The sequence below is a fragment of the Pelodiscus sinensis genome, chromosome 21, assembly GCF_049634645.1.
Source record: "Pelodiscus sinensis isolate JC-2024 chromosome 21, ASM4963464v1, whole genome shotgun sequence".
Taxonomy (NCBI): Eukaryota; Metazoa; Chordata; order Testudines; family Trionychidae; genus Pelodiscus; species Pelodiscus sinensis.
The window spans coordinates 24,641,507-24,661,001 of record NC_134731.1 but is presented as its reverse complement, the minus strand read 5'-3'; the positions used below and the strand labels follow the sequence as shown (position 1 = coordinate 24,661,001).

Below are 19,495 nucleotides of genomic sequence, written 5' to 3'. Positions count from 1 at the left end.
GAGGATAGGTTCCCACCCAAGATGCTATTTACCAGGAAGAGCTGTCCAATAAATGTATAGTGTCATTTTTCCTTTTAAAATTTCTTCTCATCGCCTGTCTGCACAGAGACAAGAGACTGTACTTTGTGTTATGCTGTTAGTGATACCTAGGCAAGGCATTCTAGAATTTAAAGGCATTCTAACAGATTCATATTTTAAGAGGGATTCAAATCTTGTTATTTTAAATCAAATGTCCTAACTTTGGGTTATTATCTTAGATTATCTTATTATTATTTTAGATGTGAAAACGTTTGTAACATCGAATGCTTGTCACAATTTATGCTGTTGATTTTTACATCACACTCAGGTTGCGTGGCAAAAATAGAGAGTAGTTAGGGTCTTTTTAAAGGTCATTTTCTAGTTTGTGTATTTAGTAGGGTGCTGCAGTGTTTGTGTTGCTTTTATATCTAAAAAAACACCGCCATTTCTATGAATTGCAGAATTTCTTTCCAAAACCAAAATGCCAGAGCCTTGTGCTGCCTGATTGCATTTCTTTAAAAGTACCGATTGAGTACACCAATGCACTTGCTATAAATACATTTTGTGATGATAGCCTGAGCCCTGCGGATGAGGACAGTAAACACTTCCCATGGGTCTGCATACAAGCTGGAGTCAGGGGGCCCAGCACCCTGGCTCTGTGGCCCATAAGCAGGCATGCTGGGTAGCAGCAGCTAGCTGCATTGAGCTCCATGGATGGTGCACACAGCCTGCGTATTGGGGGAGGCAACACACTAATCCCTATGAGACAGACACAGGCTGGAGGGGGCAGGAGGCTGCGTTGGGCCTTGTGTGTCTGGCACAGTTTGGGGGAAGGGAAGGAGGCTGCCTGCATTGGCCCCTGTGGTGCTGACAGGCTGGGGGGGCTACATTGACCCCTTTGGGGCTACCCCAGGTGGGGGGGAGGAGGCTGCATTGGCCCCTATGGTGCTGACACAGGCTGGGGGGGCTACACAGGCTCCTTTGGGGCTACCCCAGATGGGGAGGAGGCTGCATTGGCCCCTATGCTGCTGACACAGGCGGGGGGGGGGCTACACAGGCTCCTTTGGGGCTACCCCAGATGGGGAGGAGGCTGCGTTGGCCCCTATGGTGCTGACACAGGCTGGGGGGGCTACACAGGCTCCTTTGGGGCTACCCCAGATGGGGAGGAGGCTGCATTGGCCCCTATGCTGCTGACACAGGCGGGGGGGGGGCTACACAGGCTCCTTTGGGGCTACCCCAGATGGGGAGGAGGCTGCGTTGGCCCCTATGGTGCTGACACAGGCTGGGGGGGCTACACAGGCTCCTTTGGGGCTACCCCAGATGGGGAGGAGGCTGCATTGGCCCCTATGCTGCTGACACAGGCTGGGGGGGGGGCTACACAGGCTCCTGTGGGGCTACCCCAGGTGGGGGGGAGGAGGCTGCGTTGGCCCCTACGGTGCTGACACAGGCTGGGGGGGCTACACAGGCTCCTTTGGGGCTACCCCAGGTGGGGAGGAGGCTGCATTGGCCCCTATGCTGCTGACACAGGCTGGGGGGGGACTACACAGGCTGGGGGGGCTACCCCAGGTGGGGGGGAGGCTGCATTGGCCCCTATGCTGCTGACACAGGCTGGGGGGGGACTACACAGGCTCCTTTGGGGCTACCCCAGGTGGGGGGGGGGGGAGGCTGCGTTGGCCCCTACGGTGCTGCCCGAGACGCGGGAACAGCGCTGGGCGGGTGAGGGACTTTTTAGACAGGCAGCCCGGCGGGCAGCCGCGGCAGGGCGGGGAGTTTGGCGCAGGCAGCGGCGCGGGCAGCCCCGGGCCGGGCCCCCTATATAAGCGGCGCGGGGTCCTGCGGGCGCGGCCCTGTCACGCTCGCACGGGGAGGAGGCTGAGGCGGCGATGGCGGATTTTGATGCTTATGACGACCGGGCCTACAGCAGCTTCGGCGGCGGCCGGTGAGCGCGGGCGGCCGGGGCTCACGCGGAGGCGGGGCCCCGGCCGGCGGGGGGTCGCCGGGGCCTCCCGGGGGGGGAGGAGACGCGGGGGGGGCCCGGCTGGAGGGCAGACGTCGCGGGGTCCGGTAGGCTGGGGGGGGAGGGCCTGTGACTGGGGGGGGCAGAGCCCGCTGGCGGGCCGGGCTGGCGCGAGGAAGGCGGGGCGAGGGGCGCGTGCGACGGCGGGGCTGCTGGGGGCAAATGGGGCTGGGAGCAGGGTCTTGTGATGCCTCTGCAGCTAAGGGGACACGCCGCGGGGTGGAGCATTGTGACGCCTGCGGCTTTGCAGCCCCTCCAAGGGACACGGGGGGGGGGGAGCCCGCCCCTGTGGTGCGCGGCCTGCTGAGGTGAGAGGGGGCTTCAGGGATGGGAATCTGATCGCTGAGTCTGCAGGCCCTTGAGAGGCGCGTGGCTTCACTAAAAGAGGAGGCGGCCGCAGGAAGGAGCCTGACGCCCCGGGAGTGCCTTGTGCTGTGTCTCTCCAGCGCCTCCAAACCCTGCGGAAGGATAACGGGGTTCTTTAAGTGTGTCTGAAACGAAGTGACTTTATTGCCTTTAGACTAACATCAGTCGACTTCTGCAATGCTGCAGGGAGGAAGCAGCTACTATTCCGCTGTTGTGCAGTCTGTTCGGCTCATAAGGATTAATTAAAATGTATCGTGTTTAGGTTGGGCCACAGCTATGTGTAAGGGGCATTTTTATCTTATTTTTTTAAAATAAAACTTGATTGATAAAATGTAATACCCTCTAATAAAACACTTCGAAATGTCAGAATTCCTTTTCACTAGTTACCTGTGTTCCTTTTTGCCCGTCTGTCATTTGGCACAGTACAAATGGATTAGTTTCAGTTTCTGGTTCCTGTGTGCTAGTGCATTGGATAGTAAGCCATGCATAGGGTAGTAATAGAAAGCCAAAATAAAACATTGCATTTATTATTTAGAAATGAGTGAATATCTAAGTTTTTTAAATTAAGTTACATTTTGTGCCTGAAGGATCAAGTGGTGTTGTGTTTCTCAAGCAAAAATCGCTTGAAGAATGTTTACAGTATTAGCTTATACCTCTTAGCCCGTGTTAGGTTTAAAGTTTATTTAACAATGATTTAGAATTAAATTCAGAATTTGTTGTATCAAACGTTGCTATTACCAGGTAATATGCCAACCTTGGTAACCATCTGAAGGTTCTATAGAAATCTCATGAAATAAAAATGAAGTTGTAACAGCTTCAATGTTCATCTTTCTCAGAAGTTTCAAATAGTCTTTAAATTTCTGAAATAGAATTGGTATATCAATCGAATAGCCACAGTGTTTGAGGGATACACATAATACACACAAGAGTAATTCACGTACAATGTTACTATTAACATAGTGCTATGCAATCCTGTTTCTCCAGAGGTAGGGCAAGTTTCTGTCCTAAAAAATGAAAATCTACATTAGGTTTAACAAAGGAAGGAACATTCTTACTCAGTACCTTTTAAGCAAAGAAAAGCTTAGACGTATTTTTACATTAAACTGAAATGTTAAAAACATAGCTAGCAGATCAGTAAATACAGCTTTGGGTGAGATAATACATTAACTTTTATTTAATAGAGCCACAGTCTTTTGCCTGAAACACTGAACTCTCAATTTAGTAGTTTTGTTTAATAGTTGTGCTACTTGAAAAACATGATCTCTTTAATTGTGTCTGATTGAGAGCGTTTACTAGTTTCCCAATGAAAATGACTGTTTAGTCACTGCTGACTCATAAGGCTTTGACTACATGAATAGGATGAGTATAACAGGTTACCGTCCTCCTTACTCCAGTCTCCCTTACATATTGAATTAATAGAAATGAAAGTTTGATGGAAATGAAGTTACATATTACTCTTTGCAATTCAAACTTAAGGCCTGTTTGTTAGGGATGTTAAATTACGATTATCTGACTAATCGTGTAGTCGATACAATTTGTATTGACTATACAATTAGTCAATAAGGACCGCTCTGCAGAGCCTTTAAAATGTGTTTAAAATGTTTTTAAAACTGTTTAAAATGAAGAGCCTCAGCATCCCAGACCAGCAGGAGCTGGGACTGCTCGGTCCCGGCTTGTACTGAGTCCATCAGCCCCTGTTTGCGGCAGCCAGCCCTGAACAAAGGCTTCTCCGGCCGCAGCCCCTGTGGGGGGGGTGAGGTGGGAGATAGCTACCTGCTAGGATCCCCACAGTCAGGGGCTGCAGCCAGAGCAGCTTCTGCCCATGGCAAGCCTCAGCCCACCATGGGCAGAGGCTGCTTTGCAGCATCCTCCCCCATCCCACCCCTGCTGCCTCTGATACTAACAGCGGGGCGGGGAGGGGATTTTGAAGCCGGCTCCCGCCAGCACAGGCTTCTGTTTCCTGCCCCCTTGGTGCCTCTCATAGAGGCAGCAAAGGGAGGGGAAAGTGCATAGTAGATACTCCAGTTCACAACTTGCTAACATCCCTAGTGTGTACATATACTTGTATAACATGGTGAGGGCATAAAATATTAGACACAAAGAACGGGGGGTGATCATATAGTTTTGAGAACCACTAATTTAGGAGAGAAATGTTCACCTAAGACAAAACAGAGATCTAAAACCTGATTCTTGAGAATAAAGTATTAGCAGGGCTCGACAAATAATACAATCTACTCGCCCGTGGCAAGTAGATTGTAACCCAGAAGAGCCAGGTTTGGGCGATCTGTGCATGCGCAGGTCACCAGACAGCGCGGCTGGCGAGCGGGGCTCGCCGCGGTTCAGCGAGCCCAGAGTATTAGATGGTAAAATTATTTCATAATGCAAATCCTTCTGACATTTTACTTTCATCAGTACAGGTAGACAGCTGGCATTCTGAGACCACTCCCTGTCATGGTGACTAAGGATGTTAGATATTGTTTAGCTGAATAATCATGTAATGGCACCAAATCTTAACAGTTACATGATTATTCAGTAGTCATTGGGGGAAGGCTGGCAGCCAGTGCATTCCCAGCCCCACTCATGGGGAGCCCTCTGCCACCCCCATGCTGCTGCCTCTGTCTGGGAGGGGAGCTGGCATCCCATGGAGCAGCCTCTACGGTGAGCCCCCACCCGCCACTTGTGCTGCTGACTGATAGAGAGGCACCAGTGTGAGGGAGCAGGCAGCTCCATGGGAGCTGATATGCACAGGTAGGTGGCTCAAAAGCCTGTGCATACTGGCTTCCTGCCTGCCCACCTTATTCTCCGTGCTGCTGCCTCTCCATCAGAAGCAGCAGTTGGGGCGGGGGGGAGTCTAAAGGGGGCAGCTCTGCAAGATCTAGTGTTCATGGGGAGCTGGCTTAAAAACTGGCTCCTCACAGACACCAGCTTCTTCTCTTCTCTTCTTTTCCTCTCCCCCACCCTCCTCCCACACACAGAGGCAGGCATGGGGAATGTGTGTAGTCATTAGGATTAATTGATAAGCCCAGGCTTATTGGTTAAATGTTAGAAGCTAACATCCCTAATGGTGACTAGTATTTTTTTTTACTGTTTCCTGTGTTCTGTCCCTTTTCAGTTGCATCTATCTACAGGGTATCCCCACTACACATCCATGGGGTATTCCAAAAAATGTGGGTGTACAGTGAAAAGATATAAAGTAGAGAATTTTTGTCCTGCTGACTTCCATTTGCACAAATTGGGATTTGGGGTTTTTTGTGTGATATAAGAGCAGGGAATGGGAGGACTTATAATGCATCAGTTCTTCAAAGAGTCAGTGACTTTAGTGCGGAATCGATGTATACAGGGGCGCCCTGTAGTGTCTCTTATCTTATGCTTAGATTGTATGTTTTGAGGCAGGAACTTTTTACTTTGTTCAGAGCTTAGAGCAATGGGATTTTTGTCCATGACTGAGAAATCTAGATTCTACTGCAGTACAGTTAAATAAACTGTAGTGTCCAATCATGGCATGATGGTAGTCTCTACTTCAGGGGTCACAACCTATGGCTCCTTGAGTCAAATATGGCTTAGGACGGAACCAAGTATGGCTGTTCTGTCATTCCCAAAACATATGCAACTCTTAAAATTTTGAATTAATTTTTCATTTTAATTTAAAAAATGCATAATTACTTGTCAAGATGGTCTCTCTCTTTTTTGAAGCAAAATGCAGGACAATGTAGCACTTTAAAGACTAACAAGATGGTTTATTAGATGATGAGCTTTTTTGTGTGTGTGTCTATTTCACCTTTAACCAGAGGTGAAAGTAAGGCAGTGCACCCTGATAAGAACTGACTGCACTGTGGCAAGAGCTGGCTGGAACACTCTGCTTGTTTAAAGGGCCTGCTAAAGGCAAGTTGTAGGGGATGCTTGCGTGCTCCCAGCCAGGATCGTGAAACAGAGGCATCTGCTGCCACCAGCCTATCTGGCCATAGTGGCCCGGCTCCAGCCCCCATCTGACTGCTGTGGTCTCTCCCCAGCCGCCGTACTCCTGGGGCAGACCCCCACGGCCCAGCCCCAGTGGCTCCACGATTGCTGCAATAGCCCAGCCACAGTGCCCCGGATTGGGCTCTAGCCATGGCAGCCTGGCCAACCCCATTTGGGCACAGCATCTTGTCCCCTCCCCCAATCCTGGGGCCAGCAGGCCCTGTGGTCCAGCCCCCATCTGGCTGCAGGAAGGGCTGGTGGTGGCCCCCCCTATTACTGTGGCACAGGTAGGAGGAAAAGCCACAATACGACTGGTTGGGCCCCTCATCCAGCCACTGTTGCCCTGGTGCAGCAGCCCAGCCCTGGCCCAGATAAGGTATCCAGCTCCAGGGCCTCCCACATATTCTACTTCCCGCTCCCTGCTCTGTCTCCTGAACCTCCCACGCACCCCACCCTCCTGCCCTGAACCCCTCATGCATCTTAACCCTGACTCCTGCACCCCCCCTGCATCCACAAACTGCAACCCCAACAGCAGCAGAAGTCCCATTAAATAGTCTAGGAGTACAATGTTTCATTTATGCTATTATTAATCATCCTGTCACTTATCAATAATACGTTTTATGCAAATGGGCATTCTTATATGGCTCTTTGCTGATTGATTGTTCTGAATTTTGATGCAGTTTGGCTCTTTGGTTTGAAAAGTTTGCCGATCCCTGCTCTCCAGTCTAGTGGAAGCAGGTTATTACAAATTCCTGCAAAAGATACCATGTTTTAATGGTCTTGCCAGTTGTAAGTGTTGGAGGTAAAGTACTCCTGTCTTTTGTAGCCTACCTTAGTTCATTTGCATAGTTCACTTGTATAGGGTGAAATCGGTCAATGAGGTGGCAAATCAAACTTCCAGTTGTTGAACCAATATAAGCATAGCTCTATTACAACCAGCTTCAAATAGAGTGGGCAGCAGTGTGCAAACATTTTTATTTATAGAGATGAAATCAAGGGGGAACCTGAAGCTAACTTGGCAACTGGAAGCCAGTGCCAGTTTGACAAGCAGACTACAGATGTAGCAGCAGACATCTGGGCAAAGGACGCTAGGGATGTTAAATATCATGTAATTGAATAGCTGTGTAATGACATGAAATCTTAGCCATTACACCACTCTTTGATAGTCCTGGGGACAGGGCCAGCAGCCAGTATGCTCCAGCCCCACTCCTGCCATCCCACCCTGCTGCCTCTGAATCGGGGTTGCAGGCAGTAACTGCTCTGCCAGGGAAGCCAGTTTAAAAACCTGCTCTCAGGCAGCAACCTCTATCCACGGGGCACTTGGATCCCCTGCGAACTGACTGGGGGGGAATCCAGCTTTTAAGCCAGCTCCCCCAGGCACTGGCTCCTGTCTGCCCCCACTTCACCTCGCTGCCTCTGTAGGAGGCAACAAGGGGAGACAGGCAGGTCTGTGGAGCAGGCACGCAGGGGAAGACTGCTTGAAAGCCAGCATCCGGTGCATATGAGCTCCAGCCTATCCCCCTCACCCTTTGTACTGCTGCTTCTCTATCAGTGGATCCAATACTCATGGGCAGCCTGCTTAAAGCCAGCTTCTCACAGGCACCGATTCTCGCTCCTCTCCCCTCTCCCCCTTCCTCTCTGCCTCTGATACAGAGGCAGCAAAACGGGAGAGTGAGTGTAGTCAACAAGATTAATCAAAAAGCCCATTTAAAAGTATTGGGTAACTTGATGCAAAGGTAGAAAGAACACTGCTGGAACGCTACTGGTTCGTATTTTAATTTAAATTGTAATGTGTTCCTGTTTCAGGAATGGTATATAAACAATATTGAAATAGATTACAGTAATATCAAATTACTTTGGAAATCCTGAATCTCAGTAAATTGAGAACACCGTTTAAAACTCTAGCATTCTTTGTTCCCTTTTCCTTTCCCCTCTTTCCCAAACGAATTCTGTTCGCTGCAAATATGGGAATGGCCAGGGCGGTTTGGCTTTCATTTCGTCCTACAGTGAGATGGATCATTTTGTAGTCTCTAACACTGCTTTCTTTGGTACAGAGAAGTTTTGAGTAATCTCTGTGCTATTGAGTCTTCCTTCATCTGTAGCTTTCCCCTGCAATAACTATTGTCTTAATTAAATACTATAACAATTCTACTTGTTGTTTTCTAGGCAGAGATCACAAATTTTGATATTTCACTTTTAGGCCACTATGCTGCAGCCTGAAATGAGCCCTGTTTAAGATCTCAGTGAGTTATTTGACAGATTGCAGAGTACACTTGTAATTAGGTATGTAAAATACCATTTAATTGGTTAACTGGCAGAGGCTACTCCCAAGTAACCAGTTACCTATTCACATTAGGGTTGTTAGCTATTTGGTAAACCATTTAATTAATTAGCAATTGCTCGTCAGTTAACAGTCCCAATTAACCACAGCACCGCTGCCACCACCTCTCCACTTTGTGCTCTACATTTAAAACTCGGACTGGCAGGTTGGCTCAGTTCTAGCCTATCAGTTCAAGCTTTAAATGAAGAGCACGCAAAGGAATTACCTGCCACCCCACGCTGCTGCTTCCAATAGAGACAGCAGCGCAAGATGGCAGGTGGAAGCCTGTCTGTGCACAGAGCCAGTTTAAAAACCAGCTCCCGCCTGCTGCTTCTGATAGAGGCAGCAGCAGGGGATAGCAGGGAGTTCCCTGGGAGTGGGTCCTGGAGCTGGGAGCGCACGGACTGCCAGCCTTGCCCCTGGGGTGGGGGGAGCATTTTAGTAACTGTAAAACCGCTAAGAATTGTTGCGGTTACACAATTAGTAAAAGAAACAATTTCTAACATCCCTAGTTCACATTAATATGGCTTTTTATCCTAGCCTCTGGCAGTTGACTTAACAAAAAGTTCAGTAGGGCCAAGTTCTCAACAGCTTTGTAGGAAAATTTGTTTTCTAATAACCTGATATTAAAATTGTTGCCTTGCAGGTAGTTTTAATGGATGTTTTTCCATTCCTGTCTGTTAAGAAAAAGTAGACTAGAGTAACTGCACACAGTGCAGTCCCATGTAAATGAGCTGCACCAGTGCAAAGGGAGACTTTACACTGGTACAGGTTAATCCAGTAACATACTGGAGTTAATAGTCTACATTTCAATTATTTAGAAAAGATAGGTTAGTAATTGAATTAGTCTGTTGGTTGGGAAGGTTGGGATTTTTAAAGGGGCATAAGGGAGCCGTGTACTCGCATCTGTTGATGGAATGCCTAAGAGAGTGACATGTCTTTGAAAATCACATTCTGAGTTAAGTTTTAACTGCAGTCTATATTCAAAATTTTGTATGAGACAGTACAGAGACAATTTGCTATAATCAAAGATGCAGTGTGTCCCCTCAGTTTTTAACCATTGCTTGACTTTTCTTGAGTATTAAGTATTCATTTGAGTATTTAATTTTCTTTTGACAGCAGCAGGTGCTTGTGATATCACAGGAGCATATTGTTCTGATGTTTGAAAAATAACCTTAAACTGTTTTTAAAACAAAGCCAAGACCATAAAGACTGAAGAACTTAAAGATGCTAAGAGCTGGGTTCATCTCTGTGACTAAATACTACAATTCAATCAACATTTAGACTGTGACTGTTACTACTTGAGTACCCTGGAAGTTGTCCAACTATCAGAGTTGTAATTCTGAGTTTCTCGTTAGGTCTCGTGGTGGTCCTGGCCCTGGTTCTCGTAGACAGAAAGAGCTGCCAACAGAACCCCCTTTTACTGCATATGTGGGAAATCTACCCTTCAACACTGTTCAAGGAGACATAGATGCAATCTTTAAGGATCTCAGTGTAAAGAGTGTGCGACTAGTCAGAGATAAAGAAACAGACAAATTTAAAGGTGGGCACTTGTATGATTTTTTTTTTCCTACATAGCCACTCATTAGGTTTGCTCAGATACTTGATCTTTGAGGGTTCTAAATCCTATTTTTAAAATCTGACAAATTTGAATGAATTTCTTCATGTATGCTGATGACTTTCTGTGGATCCATTAGCATCTGACATGTGAACATGAATCAGATGAACACAAACAGCATTGACCTCTCCCAAATGGGTAACTGAGAAAGACATGGACTTCATTTGCAGAAAACTGTAATATATGCCTAGAAGACTAAATATTTCTGCTGCCCAGCATAAGGGACTTCAGATTATTCTCATGGATTCACCTTGCAAATTTTTAATCATTTCTGCAATTTAGTCTTCTGAGAACAGAACTGAGACTTCTGCAATTTTTAAGTAACCTGACACTGAGACAAATTCTACTGATCCTCAGTCCTTATTATCAACTCAGTTTCTAGCTTCTAGGAAAACTTGCATGATTTCAGCAAGGGATGTAAGATTTTAACTGCTTAACTGTGGGGCCGGCAGCAGCCTGCAGAGTATTTAACTGTGTTACACAGTGAGTTTTTTAATTTTTACATCTCTAGTATCAACTCATTACTACAAGAAAAGGATAAACTGCAGAAGGGGATTGCGTTTCTTGAAGGCAGCCAGTTTAAAAGAAAATAATCTGGCACCCCTGTAAGATATTGGCATCTATTTCTCTCAGCATCTGCCAGCATCAGTAGTCTGTATAATCGAATGTTTGGAGCAGGAAGATGTTGTAACTCTAGGAAGCAGAGGATTTCAAAAACAAGAGCAGCAAGCAGAATGGTAGTGTTAAAGCAGTGTTAAAATGAATTAGATAAGTGTTATTTTGGCATTTAAAATATCACTATTTCAGTCCAACAGATGCTATAGTCAGTCTTGGAAAACTTTGGAACAATTAATTGTTACTCATTGATCTGGTTGGAAGCTTTCTCCTTAATTGTAAAATCTGAGAGAGTAAACTTAATCTATAATAATCTACAAAATTAAAAGAAAGTAGTCTGACATGGGCATGCTGTCTGTTACATACAGCAGAATTACTCTTCATATCCCAGCTCTTCTTTTTTTCTAGATATTGATGTGTGTTGCCACTTCTTGAAGCTCTTTTATTGATTTCTAATTTTTCTTATAGGATTTTGTTATGTAGAATTTGATGAGGTGGAATCACTTAAGGAAGCCTTGACATACGATGGTGCAGTAAGTATAACTCCATTTATGTTCTTAAATGTAAAGATCAGCAGAATGTTAGAATTCTTTGCAATCCTGTTTGGCAAATACTTCAAGCATTTTCCCCTCTTCTTTTCAATAGCTTTTGAATGACCGAGCACTCCGAGTGGACATAGCTGAGGGCAGAAAACAAGACAAAGGTGGATTTGGCTTCAGAAAAGGTGCTGGGCCTGATGACAGAGGTAATTTTCTCTTACTTAGATGACATTTTATAAATGTGTTACCATTTGGTTATAGCTGTATAATGACCATGTAAGGTGAAAACTACCTGACATCTGAAGAGCAGGTATATGGATAAATTTTCCATTCAGATTACATATAAAGTAGAAATGACTCATTTCCATTTAGCCCTGTAATTGTTGCTTGTTAGTTGCATAGAGGAGTAAATAAACTCCATACTTCAGCAAGAGCTGTATGCATTGTCACTCAAGGCCCAGGAAATGAAGTCAAAACCATAATAATTGGTGCAGCTGTCTTGTCTTCTGTGCTTTCTCATAGGACAAAAGGTGAGCAAGCTAAATTAATGAAAAACAATAGGCTTAATATGACATTCCTCAAATATGCTGTGATAAATCTGAGTTCTTACTTCCTTTTCACCAAAGTCTCTTAGTTGGATTTCTAAGGGAGTGTATCTTCAACCTTTCTACATGGTGATTTTGCTTTAGAGCAGGCATGTCAAACTGGTGTTTGGTGGGCCGCATGCGGCCCGATCGAAATTTTTTGCAGCTCCCACTACATTTTTATAAAAGATTGAAGTGAGGCCCACTAGCTGTTTGAAGCACGTGGCCGAGTGCCTGCTCACAGCCGGCCGGGCTGCTCTGCGCATGCGCTCCCAGCCAGCTGGGTGCTCTGTGCTGGGCGCTCCAGCAGGCTCACAGCTGGCCACTGTGCTTACGCCACCCTAGCGCCTCAGGCAGCAATGTTAACTCTGGGACCCAGGTATTAAGTTGGGGGCGGGGGAGAGGCTGGGAGTGCCTGGCTCTGGCCAAGGCAGTAGGTTGGGGGTGCCTGGCTCTGCAGGAGAGAGGAGACATTAGGTTGTGGGGACTGGCTCTGGGGGAGCGGAGGGGGATTGGGTTATAATGGGGGTGTGGGAATGCCTGGCTCTGGGGGAGAAGGGGTTATTTTGTTAATATTTTGATTTTTTATTTATTCCCAAATAAAATCACAAAATGTATATTAATTTTATATCAATGTCAATTTTTTGCAATTGCATGAATTATATCTTTATGCAAAATCTCAAACTTACAAAGTATCTGAAATTTTCACAGAAGCCTGTTCTATTTGATTAACCATCGTCTATACTTGTTTTTATTTCAACAAAACAAGTTGTATATCCTATACAAAATTTAAAAGTACCTTAAATTTGTTTAAATTAAAAATTATGTAAAATTAATTTTAAAATTATTTAATATGAGCAAATAACAATTTTACACACCAAATTATTGTAATATTATAAAATATACCTAAACCGTAATCTATAATAAATAACTATAACTTTCCAACAAAGTCTATTGTTTTTGGTGACCCTAGGGTTGCCAGGCATCCTGTATGGGTGCCTTCTGCCTGGCACCTAAAATGCATTTGTGCGTGCGTGCGTGCGTGTGTGCGCGCGCGCGCTTGCTTGACAAATTTTTTCTTTTTTGGTCAAACCATCATTTGTGCGGCCCTCCGTAGGCTTCAAGTTTGACATGCCTGCTTTAGAGGCTATGTCATCAGCTCTTCCTTAGTTCAGTTTGAAAACTCGCACTTCAGAAACTGTTTTTGTGTGTATTTGTGGGAGTAGAGGCAGCATTGTGACATTATTCAGATGAACAAGGGTTTTGCACCAGATTAATTTGGCAGTATATATTTCCCAGTAATCATTGTCTTGCATTACTTTAGAGCTGACAGTTGTGACATGTTTTTTTTTTTTTTTTCTTTTTAGGAATGGGAGGAGGTCCTCGGGAGTCAAGAGGTGGTGGATGGGAACCTAGAGATGACTTCGGTTCTGGTATCACGATTTATATTTTTCTGGTGGGGCAAAGTTGCATTGAAAAATGGACAGTTGCAAGTCACTGCTTGGAATTGAATGGACATGCACACTAATAACTAACTCACTGCTCCTAATAGTACTAGTTCCTGAGGGTAACATTCATAGGATCATAGAACTGGAAGAGACCTCAGAAGATGATCAACTCCAGCCCCCTGCTCTAGACAGGACCAATTCCAACTAAATCAACCCGGCCAGGGCTTTGTCAAGCCGAGACTTAAACACCTCTAGGGATGGAGACTCCACTACTTCCCTAGGTAACCCATTCCAGTGCTTCACCACCCTCCTAGTGAAATAGTTTTTCCTAATATCCAACCTGGACCTCTCCCACCACAACTTGAGACCATTGCTCCTTGTTCTGCCATCTGTCACTATTGAGAACAGCCCCCCTCTATCCTCTTTGGAACCTCCCTTCAGGAAGTTGAAGGCTGCTATCAAATCCCCCCTCACTCTTCGCTTCTGCAGACTAAACAGACCCAAGTCCCTCAGCCTCTCCTCATAGGTCATGTGCTCCAGCCCCCTAATCATTTTGGTTGCCTTCCGCTGGACCCTCTCCAATGCGTCCACATCCTTTTTGTAGTGGGGGGCCCACAACTGGACACAATACTCCAGATCTAGCCTCACCAAAGCCGAATAAAGGGGAATGATGACATCTCTGGATCTGCTGGCAATGCTCCTCTTAATGCAACCTAATATGCCATTAGCCTTCTTGGCTACAAGGGCACACTGTTGACTCATATCTAGCTTCTCATCCACTGTAACCCCCAGGTCCTTTTCTGCAGAACTACTACTTAACCGGTTGGTCCCCAGCTTGTAACTATGCTTGGGATTCTTCCGTCCCAAGTGCAGGACTCTACGCTTGTCCTTGTTGAACCTCATCAGATTTCTTGTGGCCCAATCCTCCAATTTGTCTAAGTCATTCTGTACCCTATCTCTGCCCTTAAGTGTATCTACCTCTCCCCCCAGCTTAGTGTCATCCACAAACTTGCTGAGGGTGCAATCCATCCCCTCATCCAGGTCATTAATAAAGATATTGAACAAAACCAGTCCTAGAACCGAACCTTGGGGCACTCCACTAGAAACCGACCGCCATCCTGACATCGAGCCATTGATCACTACTCGCTGGGCCCGGCCTTCTAGCCATCTTTCTATCCATCTTACCGTCCATTTATCCAATCCACAATCCCTTAACTTGCTGGCAAGAATATTGTGGGAGACCGTATCAAAAGCCTTGCTAAAGTCAAGGTATATAACATCCACTGACTTCCCCATGTCCACTGAGCCAGTTACCTCATCATAGAAGCTAATCAGATTGGTCAGGCACGACTTGCCCTTTGTGAATCCATGCTGACTATTCCTAATCACTTTCCTCTCATCCAAGTGCCTCAATATGGATGTTGGATGGATGACCATTCACTGATAGCACAATCAACCAATTGGAAGTTAGCCTATTAATGAAATACAGTTTACTTATAAAGACTTGCACTACTTGCAAAAGCTGACCTGAAAGAAAAGCACAGCAAGTCTGAGATCTAAACATTTCATAATGCAGCAATTCATTTACTACAGTTTAAATGATACTCTTCTCTGCACCCAAATATTTGAGTCATTAAAAACTGTCACTGTTAGTTGTTACAGAGCCTGTATCTTGGGGCACTACATTGGTCTACAACTAAGCTTCATCTGTTGCTTCTGCATTGATGAAGGGGCATAATCTATCATTCTAATACAAGAGATTTAAAAATAGGAGCAAGACAGCTTTTAATTCCAGGCAACATGTGGGCGATCTGTTGATATGCTTCACGGTACACTTAGTCTGAGATAAATGCTCTAATTCCTGGTGAATCTGAGAAAAGGAATGCCCTATTGGTATTGTGGCAAATTTTCTCATCTCCTGCCCCCAGTTCCTTCCCCCGGTACTACTGCAGTTTTCCCTTTTCATATAAAAGTCACTGGGTGGTACGTTAAATCTTCAATGAGATCCCCCACCCCCATTTCTGTATTACACAAGGAAGATGCTACTTTATTAGATTCTTGAACTTTGTCATCAGAGACATGTAGTTAGTCACACTATCAATAGATTACTGTTTGGCTTCTCTTTCATAGTATTAAATACATGTTTCTCTGCTCCCTCATTCCTTCGTTTCTCGTACACAATTTGTACATAATTCCATGCAAAAGCTGTCTCCACTTCTGTGGCTAAGGTCAAAGTACTTCTAAATGGGAGGCTTGTGTTAGGTCTACACCGGGGTCACCAACCAGTACATTGGGATCTACCCGTTGATCTTGGAGCGTCTGACAGGTGATCCTGACTGGTTTGGCCAAGAGGCTATCAAGTGCTGGCAGTTCAGCTACCCCTTCCCCGACTGCTGCTCATCTTCTGCCCTTTGCCTTGGAGCTGACCCTCCCCCTAGCGAGCCTCCTGCTTTCTGTGCAGGGCAGAGGAGGGAAAGGAGGGATGGGATGCTGATGTCAAGGTGCCCCCTCCCACTCTGTATCCTTTCTCCACAAAGCAGAGAGGGGACACAACAGGACTTGGGATGGAGTTTGCTGGCTGCTTTAGGGAGTGGTCCAAGCCCAGGGCAGAGGTGAGCCTGCCTTAGCCCCACTGCACCACCAACCAGGAGCCGCTAGCAGAGCCCAGCTGGAGCCCACATCCCAAACTCCTACCCCAGTCATGAGCCCCCTCCTACACCCCAAGCCCTGCATCCAAACGCCGTCCCAGAGCCTGCACCTAGAACCCCCTCCTACATCCCAACTGCCTGCCCCAAGCTCAGCTCAGAGACCCTCCCACAATCCAGATCCGTTAATCCAAGACCAGAGCCTGCACCCCAACGCTCTGCCCCAGCCTGATGAAAGTGAGGGAGGATGGGAAAGAGAGGGAGGATGGAGAGAGCTGGGGCGGGGCCTTGGAGAAGGGGTGGGAAGGAGGTAGGGCAAGCATATTTATATTTGAGGTAGATCTTGGATTGCATTTAAATTCAAAAAGTGATCTCATGCTTCAAAAGGTTGCAGTCCCTGCTCTATGCAGTGGTGTGTTTTTTTTTTTTTTGTTTTTTTTTCAGTCCTTGTTCCAGATTATACATATCTACATGAATTAAATGGCCTCTTGGCTCAGGACAGCCGCATGATCATTCTGCCCACACAAGTGGAAGTTTTGGGTTTTTTCTAAAATTAGTTTTGGCTATCTGCAGAGTGATCTTTGATTCTTAATGACAGCTAAATTGTCTTTCATAAAATCACATTGCAGTATTTGTACTAACAGCAGTAATAGTTACACAGCAATCGGTTCATCCTTGATAAATTTGAAGGTATAACAAAAATGAGAAATAGGCTCTCAAAACTCAACCTCTTCTTCTTTCAGGCTTCAAAGATGATGACTTCTTGGGAGGTCGGGGTAGAGGAACACGTCCTGGAGATCGTCGAACAGGCGCACCCCCAATGGCGGGTGGTGGGACTGGCCGCTTTAGAGATGGACCTCCCATTCGTGGCGTTTCCATGGACTTCAGAGAACCAACAGAAGGTGGACAACGTGTATATTTTTTACTAAGTATCTCCAGTAAAACAAAACCTTAGCCTTTGCTCTGCAGAAGCGATGCATGTAAAATAGCTGAACATTTCAGAATGGTTTCTCTGCATTTGGTGTCTCACATCTTTCAATATTCTTTTTCCAGAGGAAAGAGCACAGCGGCCCCGACTTCAGCTCAAACCTCGAACAGTTGCTACTCCCCTCAATCAAGTAGCCAATCCTAACTCTGCTATCTTTGGTGGAGCCAAGCCCCGAGAGGAAACAGGAAAAGAGCAAGAATGAGCTTGGGGCTGAGGGAGTGGGAGTGGAGGGGCTGAGGGCGGGCAGGAGTATAAGCAAGACAGCACAGAGTGACTAGCTCTGCTGGAACGTCTACCCTGCAGTTACCATTCCTGCCATCTGATGCTTGTCCTCTTTGAAACCGAAAACACAGAGCTTGTGAATGCATGTCAGCTGTTAACAAGTGGTTTTTAGTACGTTCTTGGCTTCGCTGTATCTAGTGCCTGCTTTGTGCTAAGTTTTCCCTCTTCTGCTTTTCCTTCCAAGCAGCACACTGTTTCCAGCAGGTAAATCAGTGGCAGCTTCCACCATTGTGGCATCCTCTCTGGACAAAGGTGCTGCTTCACTTTCTCTCTTCTGGGTTTGTTTTACTTTAGAAGCACAGGTTAGACTTCATTATTGCTCTATATCATTTTCTTTTGATGTCCTCAGTGTTCCTTTTCTGACCCTGCATGTTTTGTTCTGTATTGCTGTGGCTCTAAAGAGGCTAAACTGAAGAGTCCTGGCAAGTTGAACAGCATCAGTAAGCTGTACAGCCCTGACAATGTAGAATTAAGTATGATATGCAACAGTGAATAATAAGATTACCATATTCAACAGCAGAGCTCCCTATGTCTAAGAAAATGAATTCGATTGTCCTCCTGTCCCATGCGAAGGGGAAATAGCACTTCTAAACAGATAGAAATAAAAGAGAAAAAAGATCTCTAATGAAGTACCTGTGCAATAGTGCAAGAGGTAATTCATGAGTCTGGCGGTACCTAGTAATTGATTTCACCAATCCATTGTGGCTCAGTCTACACGAACAAGTAATGCTTTTCTTTCGGTAGGCATACTAGATGGAAAGAGGCATCTGCCTTTAGGTTTTGCAATGTGCTGTCTACTTAATTCCCCAATGATATAATGCTACACACTTGAACTTGCAGATTGGTGCTATAAAGCTGTGTCTGTTCTAGCACATTACTACTGACTGGCTCTTTCTGCTTATTATTTCTCTTGAGTTTTACATGGTTGGTAAATTTTTAAATGACGTTTCTACAAATAAAGTTGACTTTTTTATTTTTGTTTTGTTTAAGGAGTGTATAATTTGCCACTCTTTACCTTCAGCCCCTACAAATCTTTGCCCATTGGTGCAGAGTTGAGAGGTTAATCTCTAAAATGAACAGATTTAATTTCTTTGCCATCATTTCATTCAATAAATTCTGCTTTGTAATGTATAGATTCAGGTAAATGGTATCTTTAAACAGATAGTAATAGTGTACCTCTTTGAACCTGAAAGATTTTGATGGGCGAGAGTGGGGAAGGACATATTGAATAGCGGCAGTGTTATAGAAACTTTGAGCGGTAACATTCTAAGTAATATTAAGAGGAGACTTATTACCCAGTGCATGAAAAGAACTCTTGGGTCCCAAACACCACTGCTGAGCATTTTCAGGTATGACACAACCAGCTTACCAGAGTACCTGCAAGAGGCCAAGAGCCGAGGAAGCATGGGTTGTACTGGATTTTTTTCATACTGTTACTTTGTAACATCAGTCTCTCAGCCATTTACAGAACTATCCTTCTTTCCTTCCTTCTGCCTGTCACTTAATCTGCTTCTGAGATAAGAACCATTTGTCTAACACTAATACTTAATTTAAGACAAAGACATGCATTTGTGTGGTTGTATTCCAAACCAATAATAGCCAACGACCTATTTGCATCTTCAATGTGGAAAAGATTTTAAGAACAAAAAACTCCCATATAATCTCACTTCTCAATAAAGTTGACTTTTAAATGTAAAAAAGGAATTCCAAACACTTAACACATTCTGCTTCATAACAGAAAGTAAATTTATGAATATGGTATTTTGTGATGATCTTTTAAATAAAAGAAAACATTACATAATATTTAATGCTCATCTTTATTTGAATCCACTGGTTTTTAGCCCTCTGCAACATTGCATTAATTCTAAAGTTGTGGTCTGTCCATGTATTAGGGAAACTGTCACATTAGATGTGCATGCAGAATGGGTGTATCTGACAATAGCAAAGGAACATGTTGAGGTAGTCTCATTTAATAAAGCATTGTGAGCATTTTAAATGGCATAAAACTGATTGTAAATACAGTAACAATATTTGTTTACGTTTGAATTTGAATAGAACAATCCTAGTTTTTTCTCTCTGACTTAGGCTGAATTCTCCT

General features: G+C 45.2%; 1 protein-coding gene across 1 annotated transcript; it reads left to right on the top strand.

The window, feature by feature from the left end:
• The first annotated feature begins 1,801 nt into the window (after positions 1–1,801).
• Positions 1,802–19,200, top strand: EIF4H (eukaryotic translation initiation factor 4H). Its single transcript, XM_075904312.1, has 7 exons — positions 1,802–1,957; positions 10,037–10,221; positions 11,380–11,444; positions 11,557–11,656; positions 13,402–13,467; positions 16,871–17,029; positions 17,181–19,200. Exons 1-7 carry the CDS (start codon positions 1,902–1,904, stop codon positions 17,315–17,317), a joined length of 768 nt encoding a protein of 255 aa, XP_075760427.1. The 5' UTR covers positions 1,802–1,901; the 3' UTR covers positions 17,318–19,200.
• The last annotated feature ends 295 nt before the right edge of the window (positions 19,201–19,495 follow it).

Coding starts and splice junctions, on each gene's coding strand:
- EIF4H (XM_075904312.1), top strand. CDS start 1,902: ATGGCGGATTTTGATGCTTATGACGACCGGGCCTACAGCAGCTTCGGC. Junction 10,222..11,379: donor AGAAACAGACAAATTTAAAG/GTGGGCACTTGT, acceptor TTTTTCTTATAG/GATTTTGTTATGTAGAATTT. Junction 13,468..16,870: donor TAGAGATGACTTCGGTTCTG/GTATCACGATTT, acceptor TTCTTCTTTCAG/GCTTCAAAGATGATGACTTC.